Source organism: Nycticebus coucang, chromosome 1, assembly GCF_027406575.1.
Source record: "Nycticebus coucang isolate mNycCou1 chromosome 1, mNycCou1.pri, whole genome shotgun sequence".
NCBI classification, from domain to species: Eukaryota; Metazoa; Chordata; class Mammalia; order Primates; family Lorisidae; genus Nycticebus; species Nycticebus coucang.
Genome location: NC_069780.1, coordinates 157,125,444 through 157,143,442, shown reverse-complemented (window position 1 = coordinate 157,143,442; position 17,999 = coordinate 157,125,444). Strand labels below are relative to the sequence as shown.

Sequence of the window (17,999 nt, the reverse complement as noted above, 5' to 3'; positions counted from 1 at the left end):
CTGTACAAATTACTAGCTTGTGTAGTGACAAATTACTAGCTTGTGTAGCCACACATATATCAGTAACATCTCTCCTTATAGGTATAACAGATACCCAAATGTATAGCCTGAAGTTCTCTTAAGGGGATATAATGCCTAAGCAATTTAATTTGTCTGGTGCTGGGATATTGTACAGTGATTTCTATAAATCAGGTTTAATTTTCCCCTCCATAGTCAACTGGCCACGAGGAGCTTCTAATGAAGACCACGGTTGTGGATTATATTATCCCACCTGCTGATGGAGTAGATTAGTTAACCAGATAATACTCATTTCATGAGAAGCAGCTCGTGTTATCATATTCTGTTCCATTTGAAAGGACATCAGTTTCTACAATGGCCCAGGAATGACACAAAGTTGTTCTTTTAAAGAAAACAAATGTGTTTTGCCAGAGAAAGAAGTATTTTGATCCAAATTCTAAAAACCATAGTAGTGGTTTGCCAAAGGCTCTATTGCAGCTGAATATAAGAATAAGGGGAATAATAATATAGACCAGTGGGAAGTCATTCTCTTGATGTTAGTTCCTTGGAAAGTGACAGCCTTACAATTCATAGAGTAAAAGGATCAGGAGATACAAAGAGGTCTCCACAACCCAAAGCTTTGAAGTTCTCAATTAGCCGTCAGGGCTGCAAAGTGCTATAGTTTGTCCTTCCCTTTTGAGGATATATTTTGACCTTTCTTTTTTTTTTTTTTCTGGAGAGACAGAGTCTCACTTTATGGCCCTCGGTAGAGTGCAGTGGCGTCACACAGCTCACAGCAACCTCCAGCTCTTGGGCTTACATGATTCTCTTGCCTCAGCCTCCCGAGTAGCTGAGACTACAGGCGCCCACCACAACGTCCAGCTATTTTTTTGTTGCAGTTTGGCCAGGGCTGGGTTTGAACCCGCCACCCTTGGCATATGGGGCCGGCGCCCTACTCACTGAGCCACAGGCGCCACCTATTTTGACCTTTCAAAGCAGAAATATCCCAGACCATAAGCAAAAAGAATATCTTTCATTTTTATTTCTAAAAAATATGTTATTATAGATGGTTACATTATGCAACCAAAGACAACCATAGGATAGTAAATCGATGAGAGTATCAATAAAAAATATTGTAATAGAAATGAATGTGGGGTCAGCACCTGTAGCTCAGCGGCTATGGCGCCAGCCACATACACCGGAGCTGGCGGGTTCAAATCTAGCCCGAGCCTGCCAAACAACAATGACAACTACAACCAAAAAAAATAGCTGGGCATTGTGGTGGGTGCCTATAGTCCCAGCTACTTGGGAGGCTGAGGCAAGAGAATCACTTAAGCCCAAGAATTTGAGGTTGCTGTGAGCTGTGATGCCACAGCACTCTACCCAGGGCGACAACTTGAGACTCTGTCTAAAAAAAAAGAATGTGAGGTGAACCCACAAACTTCTCTCAGGATTTCAGTGATGTGAAAAAATGCCGTTTTTCTCATAAAAAAAAAAAAAAGAATGTGATTGTGATGCTGATGCTGCTGGAAAAGATAGACAACTCAGTATGAAGTTAATGTGTAGTATAACAAGAAAGAATTGTTGAAAAATAGAGGCAATCCATACATTTTGATACATAATTAATCATGTTATATTACCTTAGCTGGGATGTATTTGGTTGAAAGCAATAGAAAACCTCCCTAACATGGTGACGTTTGATTTTTACCTAAATAGAATTTTTTTTTTTTTTTGTAGAGACAGAGTCTCACTGTACCGCCCTCGGGTAGAGTGCCGTGGCGTCACACGGCTCACAGCAACCTCTAACTCTTGGGCTTAAGCGATTCTCTTGCCTCAGCCTCCCGAGCAGCTGGGACTACAGGCGCCCGCCACAACGCCCGGCTATTTTTCGGTTGCAGTTTGGCCGGGGCCGGGTTTGAACCCGCCACCCTCGGTATATGGGGCCGGCGCCCCACTCACTGAGCCACAGGCGCCGCCCACCTAAATAGAAATTTTAAGACAGTTGGTCCCAGGCTTGGTTCGGTGGTTCCGTGTTGTCTTGCAAGCCTCGTTGCTTTCCATTCTTAAATTCTGCCTTCCTCAGGGTACTGAATTCTATCATGGGGCTCTACACCTCAGCATTTGCTGCTGCAGATCTTATTTGAAAGTTTCCAAAGTAGGAAGGTGAGAGGGACAAAAAGACCTTCTCCTGTGTAGCCTTCTTTTTTTTATCAGGTATAAAAGTTCTCAACGGGGCGGTGCCTGTGGGTAAGGCGCCGGCTCCATATACCTAGGGTTGCGGGTTCAAACCCGGCCCTGGCCAAACTGCAACCAAAAAATAGCCGGGCGTTGTGGCGGGCGCCTGTAGTCCCAGCTACTCGGGAGGCTGAGGCAAGAGAATCGCTTAAGCCCAGGAGCTGGAGGTTGCTGTGAGCTGTGTGAGGCCATGGCACTCTACTGAGGGCCATAAAGTGAGACTCTGTCTCTACAAAAAAAAAAAAAAAAAAAGTTCTCAACCTATTCCTCTTATATCTCAAGGTCAGAAATAGATCATAGATCTGTCTCTAAAACAACTGCAAGCAGGGTGGCATCTGTGGCTCAAGGAGTAGGGCAACAGCCCCATATACAGAGGCGGTGGGTTCAAACTCGGCCCCGACCAAAAACTGCAACAAAAAAAAATAAGAGAATGTGGTTTCATGTTGGGCGGCGCCTGTGGCTCAGTGAGTAAGGCACTGGACCGTATACTGAGGGTGGCAGATTCGAACTCGCCCCTGGGCCAAACTGCAACAAAAAAATAGCTGGGAGTTGTGGCGGGTGCCTATCGTCCCAGCTACTTGGGAGACTGAGGCAAAAGAATTGCTTAAGCCCAAGAGCTAGAGGTTGCTGTGAGCTGTGATGCCACAGCACTCTACCAAGGGCAACAAAGTGAGACTCTGTCTCTAAAAAAAAAAAACTGCAAGCAAAGGGGAGATGATATATCTGACTGATTCCCTCCTGATTCATCTATTAAGATGACAATCTTTTTTTTTTTTTTTTTTTTTGTAGAGACAGAGTCTCACTTTATGGCCCTCAGTAGAGTGCCGTGGCCTGACACAGCTCACAGCAACCTCCAACTCCTGGGCTTAAGCGATTCTCTTGCCTCAGCCTCCCGAGTAGCTGGGACTACAGGCGCCCGCCACAACGCCCGGCTATTTTTTGGTTGCAGTTTGGCCGGGGCCAGGTTTGAACCCGCCACCCTCGGTATATGGGGCCGGTGCCTTACTGACTGAGCCACAGGCGCCGCCCTAAGATGACAATCTTAAACTATAACAGGGATCTGTTACCAAGGAGGAGTAGAAATAGATGTGGATAGGCATCAAGAGATTTTAGCTCAACTGTATGTTTTGTGGGTATAGTTTTCCTTATAACCCTCTGAGAGTAGGGAGGGTTCATTCTTACTCTCTAGCTCTCCAAATTGTTTGATGATTTTGATGCTATACTCTAAAATATCTGTTCCAGAAATTGGACTGATTAAAGACAAATCAGTCTTTAATAAAGCTTCTATGAGTGTTTCTATTAGTTGTCCCCAAATCTTGCATAGATTGTTGGCAAAGGACAAGTCAGGAAACTGAGTGCGTAAGAAAAAATTACCTGGGCGGCGCCTGTGGCTCAAAGGAGTAGGGTGCCAGCCCCGTATACTGGAAGTGGTGGGTTCAAACCCAGCCCTGGCCAAAAACTGCAAAAAAAAAAAAAAAAAGAAAGAAAGAAAAGAAAAAGAGAATCGCTTAAGCCCAGGAGTTGGAGGTTGCTGTGAGCTGTGTGATGCCATGGCACTCTACTGAGGGCTATAAAGTGAGACTCTGTCTCTACAAAAAAAAAAGAAAGAAAGAAAGAAAAAAGAAAAAATTACAAGTCTCAAAGCTGTAGATGCTGGTGTGGATGTGGATAGAAGGGAACACTTTTACCCTGCTGGTGAGACTGCAAACTAATACAATCTTTTTGGAAGGAAGTATGGAGAATCCTCAAAGAACTCACATTAGACCTCCCATTTGATCCTGCAATCCCATTACTAGGCATCTACCCAGAAGAAAAAAAAAATCCTTTTATCATAAGAACATTTGCACTAGACTGTTTGTCGCAGCTCAATTTACAATTGTCAAAATGTGGAAACAGCTTAAATGCCCACCAACCCAGGAATGGATTACCAAGCTATGGTATATGTACACCATGGAATACTATTCAGCCACTAAAAAAGAAGGAGATGATACATCTTTTTTATTAACCCGGATGGAAGTGGAATACATTCTTCTTAGTAAAGCATCACAAAACCGAGAAGCAAGAATCCAGTGTGCTCACTTCTAACACGAAGGCAGCAGATGAGCTAATACAAGGAGGGTAGGGGAATGAGGGAGCAGGGAGAGGGGAGGAGTGAGGGGAATGGGGTCACAGTGTATGGCACACCTCTTAGGGGCAGGACACAGTTATAAGAGGGACTTTATCTAATAAATATAATCGGTGTATCAATGTAAACTAATTCTTTGTATCCTCGGGGAATCCCAAACAATAAAAAAGAAAAAAAAAAAAAAGAAAGAAAACATAGATTATCCTGAAAAAAAAAAAAAAAAGAAAAAATTAGGCCAAAAAAACCCAAAAACAAACAAAAAAAATTAAAAGGTCATGATAAATACCTCTGCTGCCTCTGCTCTTATAACAATAACCACACAGACTAACCAAATACTACATGTAAACAGTAGAAGATTAAGGACATGGTTAAAAATACATTCGTATTATTGTTTCCCAAAGTTCTTTTTTTTTTGAGACAGAGTCTCACTATGTTACTCTCTGTAGAGAGCTATAGCATCACAGCTCACAGCAACCTCTAACTTCTGGGCTTAAGCCATTCTCTTGCCTCAGCCTCCCAAGTAGCTGGGACTATAGGCACCCTCCACAACTGTCAGCTTTTTTTTTGTTGTTGTTGTAGTTGTCATTGTTGTTTAGCAGGCCCAAGCCAGGTTCAAACTCGCCAGCCTCTGTGAATATGGCTGGTGCCCTAACCACTGAGCCATGGGCACCGAACCACAAAGTTCTAAAATTATGTGAGGGACATGGTGAATCTTCAGAATACACTGATTCCAAAAAGCTTTGTAATAACCAGTGTAACTGCATTGAAAACTACAGAAAACAAACATATTCCTAAATATTTTTTCTGTGTTACTGTTTTTAGCCAATGAAAAGAGCAAAATTAGACACAGTTCCTTGGTAGTTTGTCCACCCTTCACTCTACTAATTGGCATATTTGCCATATATGGTTAATGTGAAATAAAAATAAGATTGAGAGGTCAGGTATTAAATGAGCCAGAATAGGAAAAGCCAGGCTCATGTCTAGCAATTCGTTCACATCTAGAGATACATTCAGCAATAGGACAGAAGGTCAGAGCCTATTGAGCCCAGAGATTATACAGTAAATTCAAACACAAATGGAAGTGCTTTAAAGCTAAGAGGTTGCTCAAGGTTCAGAGAAATCAAGTATTCACTCAGGTAGAGACTAAATTCTGCTGGAAGCCAATGTCTGTTTCTCTTTGTGTGTTATTTACGTCCCCAGAATACCTCCAAGTTCCCAAGAACAGTTGGTACTTAAATTATATCATATTTTAATTGTGTAGCGATAACTCACTCATCATAAAAAGTATTCATTATGGTCAATATACTCTACTCCTTTACCATTAAAGTTTAATGCAAAGTAATTGAAATAAAAATGTATGTTACTGGGCGGCACCTGTGGCTCAGTGAGTAGGGCACCGGCCCCATACACTGAGGGTGGCAGGTTTGAACCCAGCCCAGGCCAAACTGCAACAAAAAAATAGCTGGACGTTGTGGCGGGTGCCTGTAGTCCCAGCTACTTGAGAGACTGAGGCAAGAGCATCGCCTAAGCTCAGGAGTTGGAGGTTGCTGTGAGCTGTGACACCTCAGCACTCTACCGAGGATGATAAAATGAGACTCTGCCTCTAAAAAAAAAAATATATATATATATATATATATATAGGGCGGTGCCTGTGGCTCAAGGAGTAGGGTGCCGGTCCCATATGCTGGAGGTGGCAGGTTCAAACCTAGCCCCGGCCAAAAACCACAAAAAAAAAACTATACACACACACACACACACACACACACACACACACACACACACACATATATACACATATATATATTACTTAAAGTACTCAGCTAGCTATTCAGGGATTTGGGTTTCTAAATCTAACCATCCTTTTTTTTTTTTTTTTTTACAATATATCCATATGTCTCGTAAGTCATGATAAACACATGTGTATATATTTATCAAATGATATATTTCTAAGTAAAAGAAAACCCTCAGAACTTGTAAAAATAATAGAATATGGGGCAGCACCTGTAGGTCAGGAAGTAGGGCACTGGTCCCATGTACCGGAGGTGGTGGGTTCAAACCCGGCCCTGGCCAAAAAAACTGCAAAAATAAAAATGAAAAAATAATAGAATATGTATGTTCCTAATTTGTGCAATATTAAAGCAGTATTACTAGATGGAATGGTCAACTTTTTTCATTGCATTTAGTTTGTTATGGGAAAAAAAACACTTCTGCTGCCTCTGATCTTGTAACAATAACTACACCTCAGATGCTACATGTGAACAGTATGATGATTCATATAATAATTGCCTTCAGGGCGGCGCCTGTGGCTCAGTCGGTAAGGTACCGGCCCCATGTACTGAGGGTGGCAGGTTCAAACCCGGCCCCGGCCAAACTGCAACCAAAAAATAGCCGGGCGTTGTGGCGGGCACCTGTAGTCCCAGCTACTCGGGAGGCTGAGACAGGAGAATCGCCTAAGCCCAAGAGCTGGAGGTTGCTGTGAGCTGTGACGTCATAGCACTCTACGGAGGGTGAGAGTGAGACTCTGTCTCTACAAAAAAAATAATAATAATAATTGCCTTCAGTCACTAAGTACATTTCATCAAAGAACATTTAAGTATAATCTAAACCATCTTAAGTATATTTTGTGATGCAAGAGAATAGTATCTGCAATTCAAAAATATAAAATCCTGGGCGGTGCCTGTGGCTCAGTGAGTAGGGCACCGGCCCCATATGCTGAGGGTGGCGGGTTCAAACCCAGCCCCAGCCAAACTGCAACAAAAAAATAGCCGGGTGTTGTGGCGGGCGCCTGTAGTCCCAGCTGCTTGGGAGGCTGAGGCAGGAGAATTGCATAAGCCTAAGAGTTAAAGGTTGCTGTGAGCCGTGTGACGTCATGGCACTCTACCCGAAGATGGTACAGTGAGACTGTCTCTACAAAAAAAAAAAAATAAAATATATATATATATATATATAAAGTCCTGAGATCATAAAGTTTAAGTGTACTTTCCAGGGGCATGCTTAAAACCAGAATCTCATTCTATAAAGTTAAGAAAAAAATGTTGATGAGAAGCAAATGTAAATTTTTACATATTGCTAATTAGGTTTTAATGAAGTAAGAGGAAGAGAATTGTAACACTCTATAAAACTCCTGAAATGAACTTACAGTGTATTTTCTTTTAGAGTTACAAGAATTGACTTTTTTTGAAGTCTAACTGGCTTTCTACAATGTTTTCAAAAAAGCAATATGGCAGAAAAAAAAAAAAAGTCCAATAACGTGTTTTTCTAGCTGGCTCCTAGTTCCTTGAGTTCTGTTAATCTATTCTCTCCTTCTGCCTCAAAAAGAAGAAAAAAGAAAGCTGCATTCATTTTTTTCAAGCAGTTTCGTTCGGCAAATGTAACTGCACCACAGGCACGTCTCAAATTTAAAATCTTATCTTGGTCTCTGATATCTTTATTTCTAACTAGGACTGAATAACCTGTTTTGCCACTCAAAATAATAGCCACTGTCTCCTCCTTCTCATTAAGAAATGAGATCTTCCCACATCACAAAGTCCCAATGCTGTAGATCCTGGTGTGGATGTGGAGAGAAGGGAATACTTTTATATGTTGACAGGATTGTAAACTAATACAGCTTCTTTTTTTTTTTTTTTTTTTTTTTTTTGCCGGGGCTGGGTTTGAACCCGCCACCTCTGGCATATGGGACCGGCGCCCTACCCCTTTGTGCCACAGACGCTGCCCCCTAATACAGCTTATTTGAACAGAAGTATGGAGAATCCTCAAAGAACTCAAAATACATTTCCATTTGATCCTGCAATCATACTAGGCATTCACTGAAAAGAATATAAATAATTTTATTGTAAGGATCTTTGCTCTAGATTACTTACTGTAGCTCCATTTACAATTGCCAAGATGTGGAAACAACCCAAGTGCCCAGAAACCCATGAAAGGATTAATAAACAGGGGTATAGATGCATCATGGAACACTATTCAGCCAGAAAAAAAGATGGAAACTTTATATCTTTTGTACTAACCCGGATAGAATTACAGACCGTTCTACTTAGTATCACAAGAGTAGAAAAGCAAGTATCCAATGTACTCAATACTAATATGAAGCCAGTAGATGAATTAATACATCTCCACACAAGAGAAAAATTCAATTGTATTCAAGTTGAGGGGGGAAGGAGAAGGTGGATTGGTGTGCTCCCACCTAAGGGACACAGTGTAAGGGGACATGGCATACTTCCTTGGGTGCCAGATACAACTACAACAGGACCGCCCCTGGAAAACACAAACATTGTAACCTAATCATTTGCACCCTTACATTAATCTTTTTAAAAAAAAGAAAAATGCAACATTTTTGCTTGATTAATTATGGCACCTGTAATTTAACATGAAGAGAAGAGTAGAAGAGTCTTCTAATCTTCCTGAGCAGTGCTTCCAAATTGGATTGCATATACCACTACCTGGGAATCCTCATCAATTGCAGATTCTTTTTTTTTTTTCAGACGGAGTCTCATTATGTCACCCTGGGTAGAGTGCTGTGGCATCACAGCTCACAGCAACCTCAAACTCTTGGGCTTAAGTGATTCTCTTGCCTCAGCCTTCCAAGTACCTGGGGCTACAGGCACCCACCACAATGCCCAACTATCTCTCTCTCTCTCTCTCTCTCTCTATATATATATATATATATATATTTTTTTTTTTTTTTTTTTTTGTGGTTTTGGCCTGGGCCAGGCTTGAATCTGTCACCCCACTATATGGGGCCAGCGCCCTACTCCTTGAGCTACAGGTGCCACTCGGCCCAGCTATTTGTTGTTGTTGTCATTGTTGTTTAGCAGGCCCAGGCCGGGTTCAAACCCACCAGCCCTGGGGTGCATGTGGCCAGCACCCTAACCACTGAGCTACGGGCACCAAGGCATCAATTGCAGATTCTGATTTAGTTGATCTGGCTTGGACTTAAAGTTCTGCCTTTCTAACAAGCTCTCAAATAAAGCTGATATCACAGGGCTCAGGATCCTTCTTCGAGCAACAAGGCCTAGCTGACTAAAAATTAGACAAGTATAATCATGGACAATTGTAAGTAATATTAGAGAATTCTAAGAAAAACTTAATTTAAAAAAAGTAACATGTTTAACCTATTTAGAATAAAAACTAATAGGATGCCAGGAATTCCTGGAACTGCCCTACATATAAGAAACATGTTCTTAAGATCCCTACTAAGTTATTAATACATCAATTTTCTCTTTGAAAACTGTATACTAATTTTCTTTTTAATTTTTTTTCTTTTTAATTTCAGTTTGCTTGTTCATTCTTCTTTGTTTGAAGTACTCCTTTTTTGTTCATTTTCTTTTCCTCTGGCCATACTGGCTGTTTTTGATGTTGTTGTAGAGACAGGGTCTTACTCTGGCTCACTGCTGCTCATACTGGTCTTGAACCTCTGAGCTCAGACAATCCACCCGCCTCGGCCTCCTACAGCGCTGGCACTACAGGCATGAGCCACCACGCCCGGCCTATACTAATTTTCTTCCAAGAAGCCTAGCACATTTTTTTTTTTTCTGAATGAGGGCAAATAGCAGTGGAGAAATGCATTAAAGAATAAAAATACCGAAAAAAGTATATTACTGAAAAAGAGTTGAATGAGGATAAAGAAGATTAAATTGAAATGAAGAATGAATCAGTAGAGGTATGGACCGTTAAACCCTTCATGAGATTTCCCAAGCATTGACATACTTGTAACCCGTAAAAAGAAGAATGGGAGAAAAGTTCGATTTGAATCCTTAAAATGTTGTGGGAGGCTAATGTTGTGGGAGGCTGGGAGTAGGAAATAACATGTCACAGAGTCTGGTACTAAAATTTTTATTTATTTTATGGAAATAAAAAGAGAGATAAACTGACAGTAGAAACAGAAAACAAGTAATAGGAAATAGAAAAAATAAGTTTATCTGCAATTATTAATACCAGATGGAATTCTATAAACCTTCTATAAAGGAAGATTAATGAAATTTAGATTTATAAAGAAAACACCATACTAAAGACATTATGTGTGATCAACTAGTCATAGTTAATATGTAATTCTAACAGATTTTGTAGGTTATAAATATCAGGGAAAATGATCTAATAAATGTATGGATAGAGCAACAAATTTGTGTAGGAAACAATTTGGGATGAACAGTGATTAGGGGTTCACATTAATGTAAAAAATAAGAAAAATTGTGTTGTGTTTGAAATAGGTGCTAAAATGCTGAGTAATTTATTACTTCAGTAATCAAAGAAATACAAATTGAAATAATGTGTTCTATTTTTTTCTTTTTGTAGAGACAGAGTCTCACTTTACTGCCTTCGGTAGAGTACCGTGGTGTCACACGGCTCACAGCAACCTCCAGCTCTTGGGCTTATGTGATTCTCTTGCCTCAACCTCCCGAGCAGCTGGGATTACAGGCGCCTGCCACAAGGCCCGGCTGTTTTTTTGTTGCAGTTTGGCCGGGGCTGGGTTTGAACCCACCACCCTCGGTATATGGGGCCAGCACCCTACTCACTGAGCCACAGGCGCTGCCCGAAATAATGTGTTCTAAAATCTTTGCCTGATTTATGGGTCTAAAAACAGTGATAGAGGCTCGGCTCTTGTATCACAGTGGTTATGGTGCCAGCCACATACACTCTACTGAGGGTGACATAATGAGACTCTGTCTCAAAAACAAACAAACAAACAAACACAGTGCTAGCTTGCATGGGGGGGAATTCAGTGAAATGGGCTTGGTGCCTGTGGCTTAAGCGGCTAAGGCACCAGCCACATACACCTGAGCTGGTGGGTTAGAATCCAGCCTGGGCCTGCCAAACAACAATGACAGCTGCAACCAAAAAAATAGCCGGGCGTTGTGGTGGGCGCCTGTAATCCCAGCTACTTGGGAGGCAGAGGCAGGAGAATCGCTTGAGCCCAGGAGTTGGAGGTTGCTGTGACCTGGGATGTCATGGCACTCTACCCAGGGTGACAGCTTGAGGCTTTGTCTCAAAAAAAAAAAAAAAAATTGAAACTCAATGCACAGGTAAAGTACCATATTAGATCCAGCCAAAGAGAAAATAAGAGAATTGGAATTTAGACTTAAAAAGATTATGCTGAGTGTAATGCAGAGAGAGATATAGAAAATAGATTTGTGAAATGAAGATTAAGAAATAGAGTCTAAATCTAATCAAATATACAGGAAAAGTAGAGTCAAAGTTTTTTCCAAGGAAATAATATCTGAAAAATTTTCATAATTCAAATTTATCAGTGCTCAAGATGAAACAGAAAACCTGAGAAGTTTTCTAATTCACTGAAGAGTTTTTAAGTAGAAGTTCCAAATTTTTTTTTTTCTTAGAGACAGAGTTTCACTTTGCTGCCCTTGGTAGAGTGCTATGGCATCACAGCTCACCTCCAGCTCTTGGGCTTAGGAGATTCTCTTGCCTCAGCCTCCCGAGCAGCTGGGACTACAGGCACCCGCCACAAGGCCCGGCTATTTTTTTGTTGCAGTTTGGCTGGGGCTGGGTTTGAACCCACCACCCTCGGTATATGGGGCCCGCGCCCTAGTCACTGAGCCACAGGCGCCACCCCAAAAAAAGAATTTTAAATTGAAATTTAGGAAACTAAGTTTAGCAGTCTATAAAACAGATAATATAGGGCTGGGCAGGGTGGCTCACACCTATAATCCTATCACCCTGGGAGGCCAAGGCAGGTAGATTGCCTGAGCTCACAGGTTCAAAACCAGCCTGAAAAAAAAAAAAATCCAGCCTGAGCAAGAGAGAGACCTTGTCTCTAAAAATAGCCAGGCGTTGTAGCAGACACCTAAAGTCCCAGCTATTTGGGAGGCTGAGGCAAGAGAATAGCTTAAACCCAAGACTTTGAGGTTGCTGTGAGCTGTGATGTCACTGCACTCTACCGAAAGTGACAAAGTAAGATTCTGCCTCAAAATAAATAAAAAGAAAAATAAACAGATGATATATTATGAAAATTGAGTTTATTCCATGAATATAAGAATTTTTAACAACAGAAAAAAAATCTTAAAATGTAAAGCCTCCTTAAAGGAGGAAAAGCAAATCATTTCAGGAGATATAAAAAGTGAATTCAATAAAGTTAAATAATTAAGTTGATAAATCTTGATGAAAAACAAGAAACAGAAGAGTTTTTAGTGTTTGTTTAGAAGTCAGAAACTATCCTTGGTCTTTCAAGCAGAGGTGATTTAATGCAGATAATTGATAACAGAAGCGGACCAGGCATGATGAGTCAGCAACTCAAGAGCAGGAAACCAGTACTGCCCTAGAACTAGAAGGAAAATAGTCGAGAAGGTGTTGCCGTCAGAGCCAAGAGGCCAGGACCTCAGGCAGGTGCTGGAGCCAAGATTATCATTACTACTGGGAGGTTGGTGCATGAAGGAAGGGGTCATTCGCCAGGAGTTGAACCCATAGAAGCAGCCTCTTCTGGAAATACCAGTGGAAACAGGGAGAAGGTGTTACCTTGACATATCCCATTGTGTCCCATTATCTCCCACTGGCTAGCCTACTGAGAAACTGGAGGGCCAAGGACACTGGGAAATGTGTTTCTCTGAAACACAGGATGGGGTAGGAGAGTATTTGGGAAAGAATCTGAGGATAAATTAGCTGGGATGCATTACATGATCAAAACAGAGCTGGGAAAAGAGAGATGCTGGTCAAAGCAGGGAGGCTTCACGGGTATTTTAAAGTCCTAGTCTTAATATCTAGAGGTGGATACATTATTATCTTATTACTAATCAGAATTGTATACATATTACATATCTATTAAATATTTACTTCAAAACAGCAGGACACAAATTCGTATAGCATAATCCCATTATTTGGACACATTTTATTCGGACGGCAGTTTGATCACACATGGTCTTAGGACACTTAAATAAGTCAAATACAATCAGATGTCATAGATTGTTCTTCAAACATTATAGCCAATGATGCTACGCTTGCCTGTGATCTCTGTGATATAAAGCTACATCCCTACCTCAGTGGCCAACCCATTCAGCACATCTTCTAATTTGAGCTCTACAGACTATTTTTGTTCTGGCTCTACAAACTTTCAAGATCTCAGCAGGGGTTGGAGGAACCAGCACAACTTTGGCATAGTACCAAAATGTGGTCAATCCAGGCTTCGATTAAGTTAAAGCAGTGGTCACAGAGCCAGGGCCTTCTCCACAAGATTAAGGACAAATTGGGGCATGGTTCTAGGTAGAAAATCCATTGCTCAGAACAGCCAGCTGAAAGTCACCCCACATAATCTCATTACTGTTTTTATATTCTATATATACAGCATGCAAATACATAAATATAGGAATACACGTGAACTTTGAAAGAGAAAATACTTGAATAGCAAGCAAAAAGTTACCCCCAAATTATAGTAACTTTATAAAAATTGAATTTCAAAAGGAAGAAGCAGGCTGGGGACAGTGGCTCAGGCCTATAATTCTAGCACTCGAGGAGGCTGAGGCAGGTGGATTGCTTAATCTGTCTCTACTAAAAATAGAAAAAAGAGCCAGACATCATGGAGGGCGCCTATAGATCCACCTACTCAGGAAGCTGAGGCCAGAGGATTGCTTGAGCCCAGAAGACTGAGAGGGCTGTGAGCTAAGCTGATGCCATCATGCTTCACCAGGGTGACAGTAAGACTCTGTCTCAATAAATAAACAAAAAGTAATAAAATAAAAAGGAAGAAGCAAATTAGAACAGGTAAGATCAACCTTCTTTAGTAATAATCCCTCAAAACCCAACTGCTACAAATTTAGGGAAGCAAAAGTGAATTGCAGTGTAACTCATAAAACTTATATGTCAATAATCCATAATTAGTCTACATGAAGAGATGATGTCTTCATACAAGAGAGTTGGTATGCAAAGGGTCTATAAAAGGGAGGTTGGATAGACAGAACTGAGCTATATGTTTGTCCAACAATGTCTAGAGGTAAAAGAAGTCTGGTTTGCAGGTGTGAATCTCTGATGTTTTCTTTTATCATTAATAGATATAAATGTAGGTCCATATAAATATAAATTGAAAGGGAGTATATTTGATTTTAATAGTGATTATTTCTGCCAATGATTTCTATTTTATCCTTTACTATTTTATGTATTTCCAATGTTTCTCAATAAGCACAAATTATTGTATTTTTTTTTGAGACAGAGTCTCACTATGTTGCCTTCGGTAGAGTGCCGTGACCTCACAGCTCACAGCAACCGTAAACTCTTGGGCTTAAGCGATTCTCTTGCCTCAATCTCCCAGTAGCTGGGACTATAGGTGCCCATCACAACACCCGGCTATTTTTTGTTGCAGTTGTCATTGTTGTTTAGCTAGCCTGGGCTGGGTCAACCCCGCCAGCCTTGGTGTACATGGCCATCACCCTAACCACTGTGCTACAGGCATCAAGCCAAATTCCTGTATTTTAAAAATGAGAGAACAACAACGAGTAATGCACTAAAAATATTTTTAATGCCACAGTTATGAGCCAATTGTGAAAGGGAGAGACACAAATAGAAATAGGGCGATAAATCTTCCATTTCACCCAGGAATGAGGGATTTTCTGGACAGGGAAGTTTTGTTGCTAAAATCAGGACCATACCAGACATATCAGGACTGTGGGAAAGTCCTATGACAATCTTTTTTCTAACTGTGAATTTCTGTCTTGGCCCAGAGACACGACTTCTGATGAATAAGGAGAATACATGTGGTATTTCTTTTTTTTTTTTTTTTTAAAGGGACAACATTTATTCCTTTTGCAAATGTTACAGTAAAACCAGGTGGAAGAGAATGGTTTTAGCAGTTAGGGAAAAAAAAGTACAAATCTGGGGTTTTGGCCATTAAAAGTTATTTACAACAATGGGAGGAAAAAAGACAACAAGAAGTTGTTTCACATTACAGACCTTCCCCCCCCCACCCCAAAGCCTAATTAATACTTGCTTACCAAGTCAAAAAAGAGACACAGTTGATTCACAAGCTGGAGGTTTGAACTTGAGTAAGACATTTATAAAAACCTAGACAGGGCAGTGTCCTCCCCAGCCCAGGTGCCACTAGGCACAGCACAAGAGACTAAAAATGGGGAAAGGCTGGACGCTCAAGGTTTGGGAGTGTAAGCACCCCACTTCTGGCTCAGGGTTTTGGGGAACAGGGTAAACAAAATCTACTTGGAAAAGAACTGGGGAAGAAAACCAACAATTGCCTTCTCCAGGGGTAGGGCAGGGAGAGAGGGGGAAGGGCTAGGGACAGGAGCATTTCACATCACTAACCTAACTTGGGAAGCTGTAAGGGGCCATCTTCAACTGGCCTTAACAGGATGACCAGATGGTTGATGGGAGAATCCACAGGAGGGAAAGGAGGAGAGGGAATGTGGCTGGGAGGAGGGCAACAGCCCCTTTCTGGGCACAGGAAGGCAGCCAGGGCGCCAGGTCCAGGCAGTGACCTCACAAGGACAGCACAGTTTTTGCAGCTTAGAGACCACCCACCTGCCCCCACCCAGCTACTCATTCTGCTCAACGCTGGCCGATGTAGGGCCACTCTCCAGCCCCGAGGGAGTGGACGGCTCTGCAGCCTGGGGCCCTGCCTCCTCTTCTGTGTCTCCTCCCTTGGAGGCAGCACTAGCCTCTGCCCCCTTGGCCTGGGGCTCCTGGCTCTCGGGGGTGGCAACAGCCTTCCCTTCCTGGGCACTGCCCTCGTCGCTGCAGGCACCAATCTCCCCCTGCTCCTGCTCTTCCTCTGTGGGTGGGGAGGCAGAAGAATCACCCCCACCCTCCTTCCGATTTCTCTTGAAGGACAGACCGCTTAATTTGAAAGGCTTCTTGAAAGAAAATTTCTTCTTCTTCTTGGGGGTCTCCTTTGGGGGGGCCTCCCCCTTTGCCTCAGCTCCCTGGCTAGGGGGTGCTGGCTCGATGGCATCGCCGGTCGCCCCGGCTGCCTCATCTGTTCCGTTCACGGGGGGCGATTCCCCTTCACCCTTGGAGGATAAGTCTCCATTGCTTTTCACGTGGCCATTCTCCTGTCCATTGGCCTTCGCGGGGGAAGCGCCTGCTGCCTCTTCGGCGGTCACGTCGCCCCGGGGAGCCTTGGAGCTCTGGCTGCCCATGATGGGGGGGTCTGCTGGGGGCCGCCCGGAGCCACCCCGGGCTCGTGCCGCAGGGGATAGTTGGACAGGGTCGGCCTGGCTGGAGGAGGGGTGGGGCTGGCGCGTGAGGGGGAGGGGTGTCGGGGGGAAACCGAGCTGCACCCCCGCTTCGCGGCCGACCCGCTAGCTACGCCCGCCGCCGCTCCGCTCCGCGCCAGAATCGGTATTTCTTTTTTGTTATTATTTTTTTATTTTTAATTTCAGTTTGCTTGTTATGCTTCTTTGTTTGAAGTACTCCTTTTTTGTTCATTTTCTTCTCCTCTGGCCATACTGGCTGTTTTTGATGTTGTTAATAGAGACAGGGTCTGGCGGCGCCTGTGGCTCAGTGAGTAGGGCGCCTGCCCCATATGCCGAGGGTGGTGGGTTCAAGCCTAGCCCCGGCCAAACTGCAACAGAAAATAGCCGGGCGTTGTGGCGGGCACCTGTAGTCCCCGCTGCTTGGGAGGCTGAGGCAGGAGAATCACGTAAGCCCAAGAGTTAGAGGTTGCTGTGATCCGTGTGACGCCACAGCACTCTACCCAAAGGCGGTACAGTGAGACAAAAAAAAAAAAAAAAAAAGTAGAGACAGGGTCTTACTCTGGCTCACTGCTGCTCATAATGGTCTTGAACCTCTGAGCTCAGACAATCCACCCGCCTTGGCCTCCCACAGCGCTGGGACTACAGGTGTGAGCCACCACGTCCGCCCCAGCTATTTTTTTTGTTGTGGTTATCATTGTTGTTTAGCAGGCCTGGGCTAGGTTTGAACACACCAGCCTTGGTGTGTGGCCAGTGCCCTCACCACTGAGCTATGGGCACAGAGCTGAAAAGTATAATTAAGATAGAAGAAATGCTCGGTTCTGCTTGAGGGCTGGAATGTATGGGGCGCAAATGAATCACATGGAGAACTTGAAAAATGCCCTGTCCCAGTTTGGCACCTGTAGCTCAGCAGTTAAGGGTGCCAGCCACATACACCAGAGTTGGCGGGTTTGAACCCATCCCGGGCCTGCCAGACAACAATGACAACTACAACCAAAAAGTAGAGGGGCGTTGTGGTGGGCACCTGTAGTCCCAGCAACTTGGGAGGCTGAGGCAAGAGAATCACTTAAGCCCAAGAGTCAGAGGTTACTGTGAGCTGTGACACCATGGCACTCTACCAAGGGTGACATAGTGAGACTCTGTCTCAAAGAAAAAAAAAATGCCCTGTTCCACTCTGTGTTAATTAAATCAGAATCTCTGCTCAAGTGTGTCTAGAGTATTGATTTAAAGACATGATAAACAAAAAAAGATGGAAACTGACTTGGTGCCCGTAGTGCAGTGGTTACGTGCCAGCCACATACACTGAGTCTGGTGTGTTCGAACCTGGCCCGGGTTAGCTGCAGAACAATGACAACTGCAACAACAGAATAGTCAGGTGCTGTGGCGGGCACCTGCAGTCCCAGCTACTTGGGAGGCTGAGGCAAGAGAATCGCTTCAGCCCAAGAGTTTGAGGTTGCTGTGAGCGTGATGCCAAGGGCAATAAAGTGAGACTCTGTCTCACAAAAAAA

At 43.0% G+C, this 17,999-nt stretch overlaps 1 protein-coding gene across 1 annotated transcript; it reads right to left on the bottom strand.

Annotated features, from left to right (window-relative positions):
• Positions 1–15,051: 15,051 nt before the first annotated feature.
• LOC128585724 (MARCKS-related protein-like) lies at positions 15,052–16,632 on the bottom strand. The gene has a single exon (XM_053590925.1). The coding sequence runs from the start codon at positions 16,435–16,437 to the stop codon at positions 15,835–15,837; it is 603 nt and encodes a 200-aa protein (XP_053446900.1). The 5' UTR covers positions 16,438–16,632; the 3' UTR covers positions 15,052–15,834.
• Positions 16,633–17,999: the final 1,367 nt, after the last annotated feature.

Bases quoted from the DNA above. Each gene is read 5' to 3' on its own strand.
- LOC128585724 (XM_053590925.1), bottom strand. From the start codon at position 16,437: ATGGGCAGCCAGAGCTCCAAGGCTCCCCGGGGCGACGTGACCGCCGAA.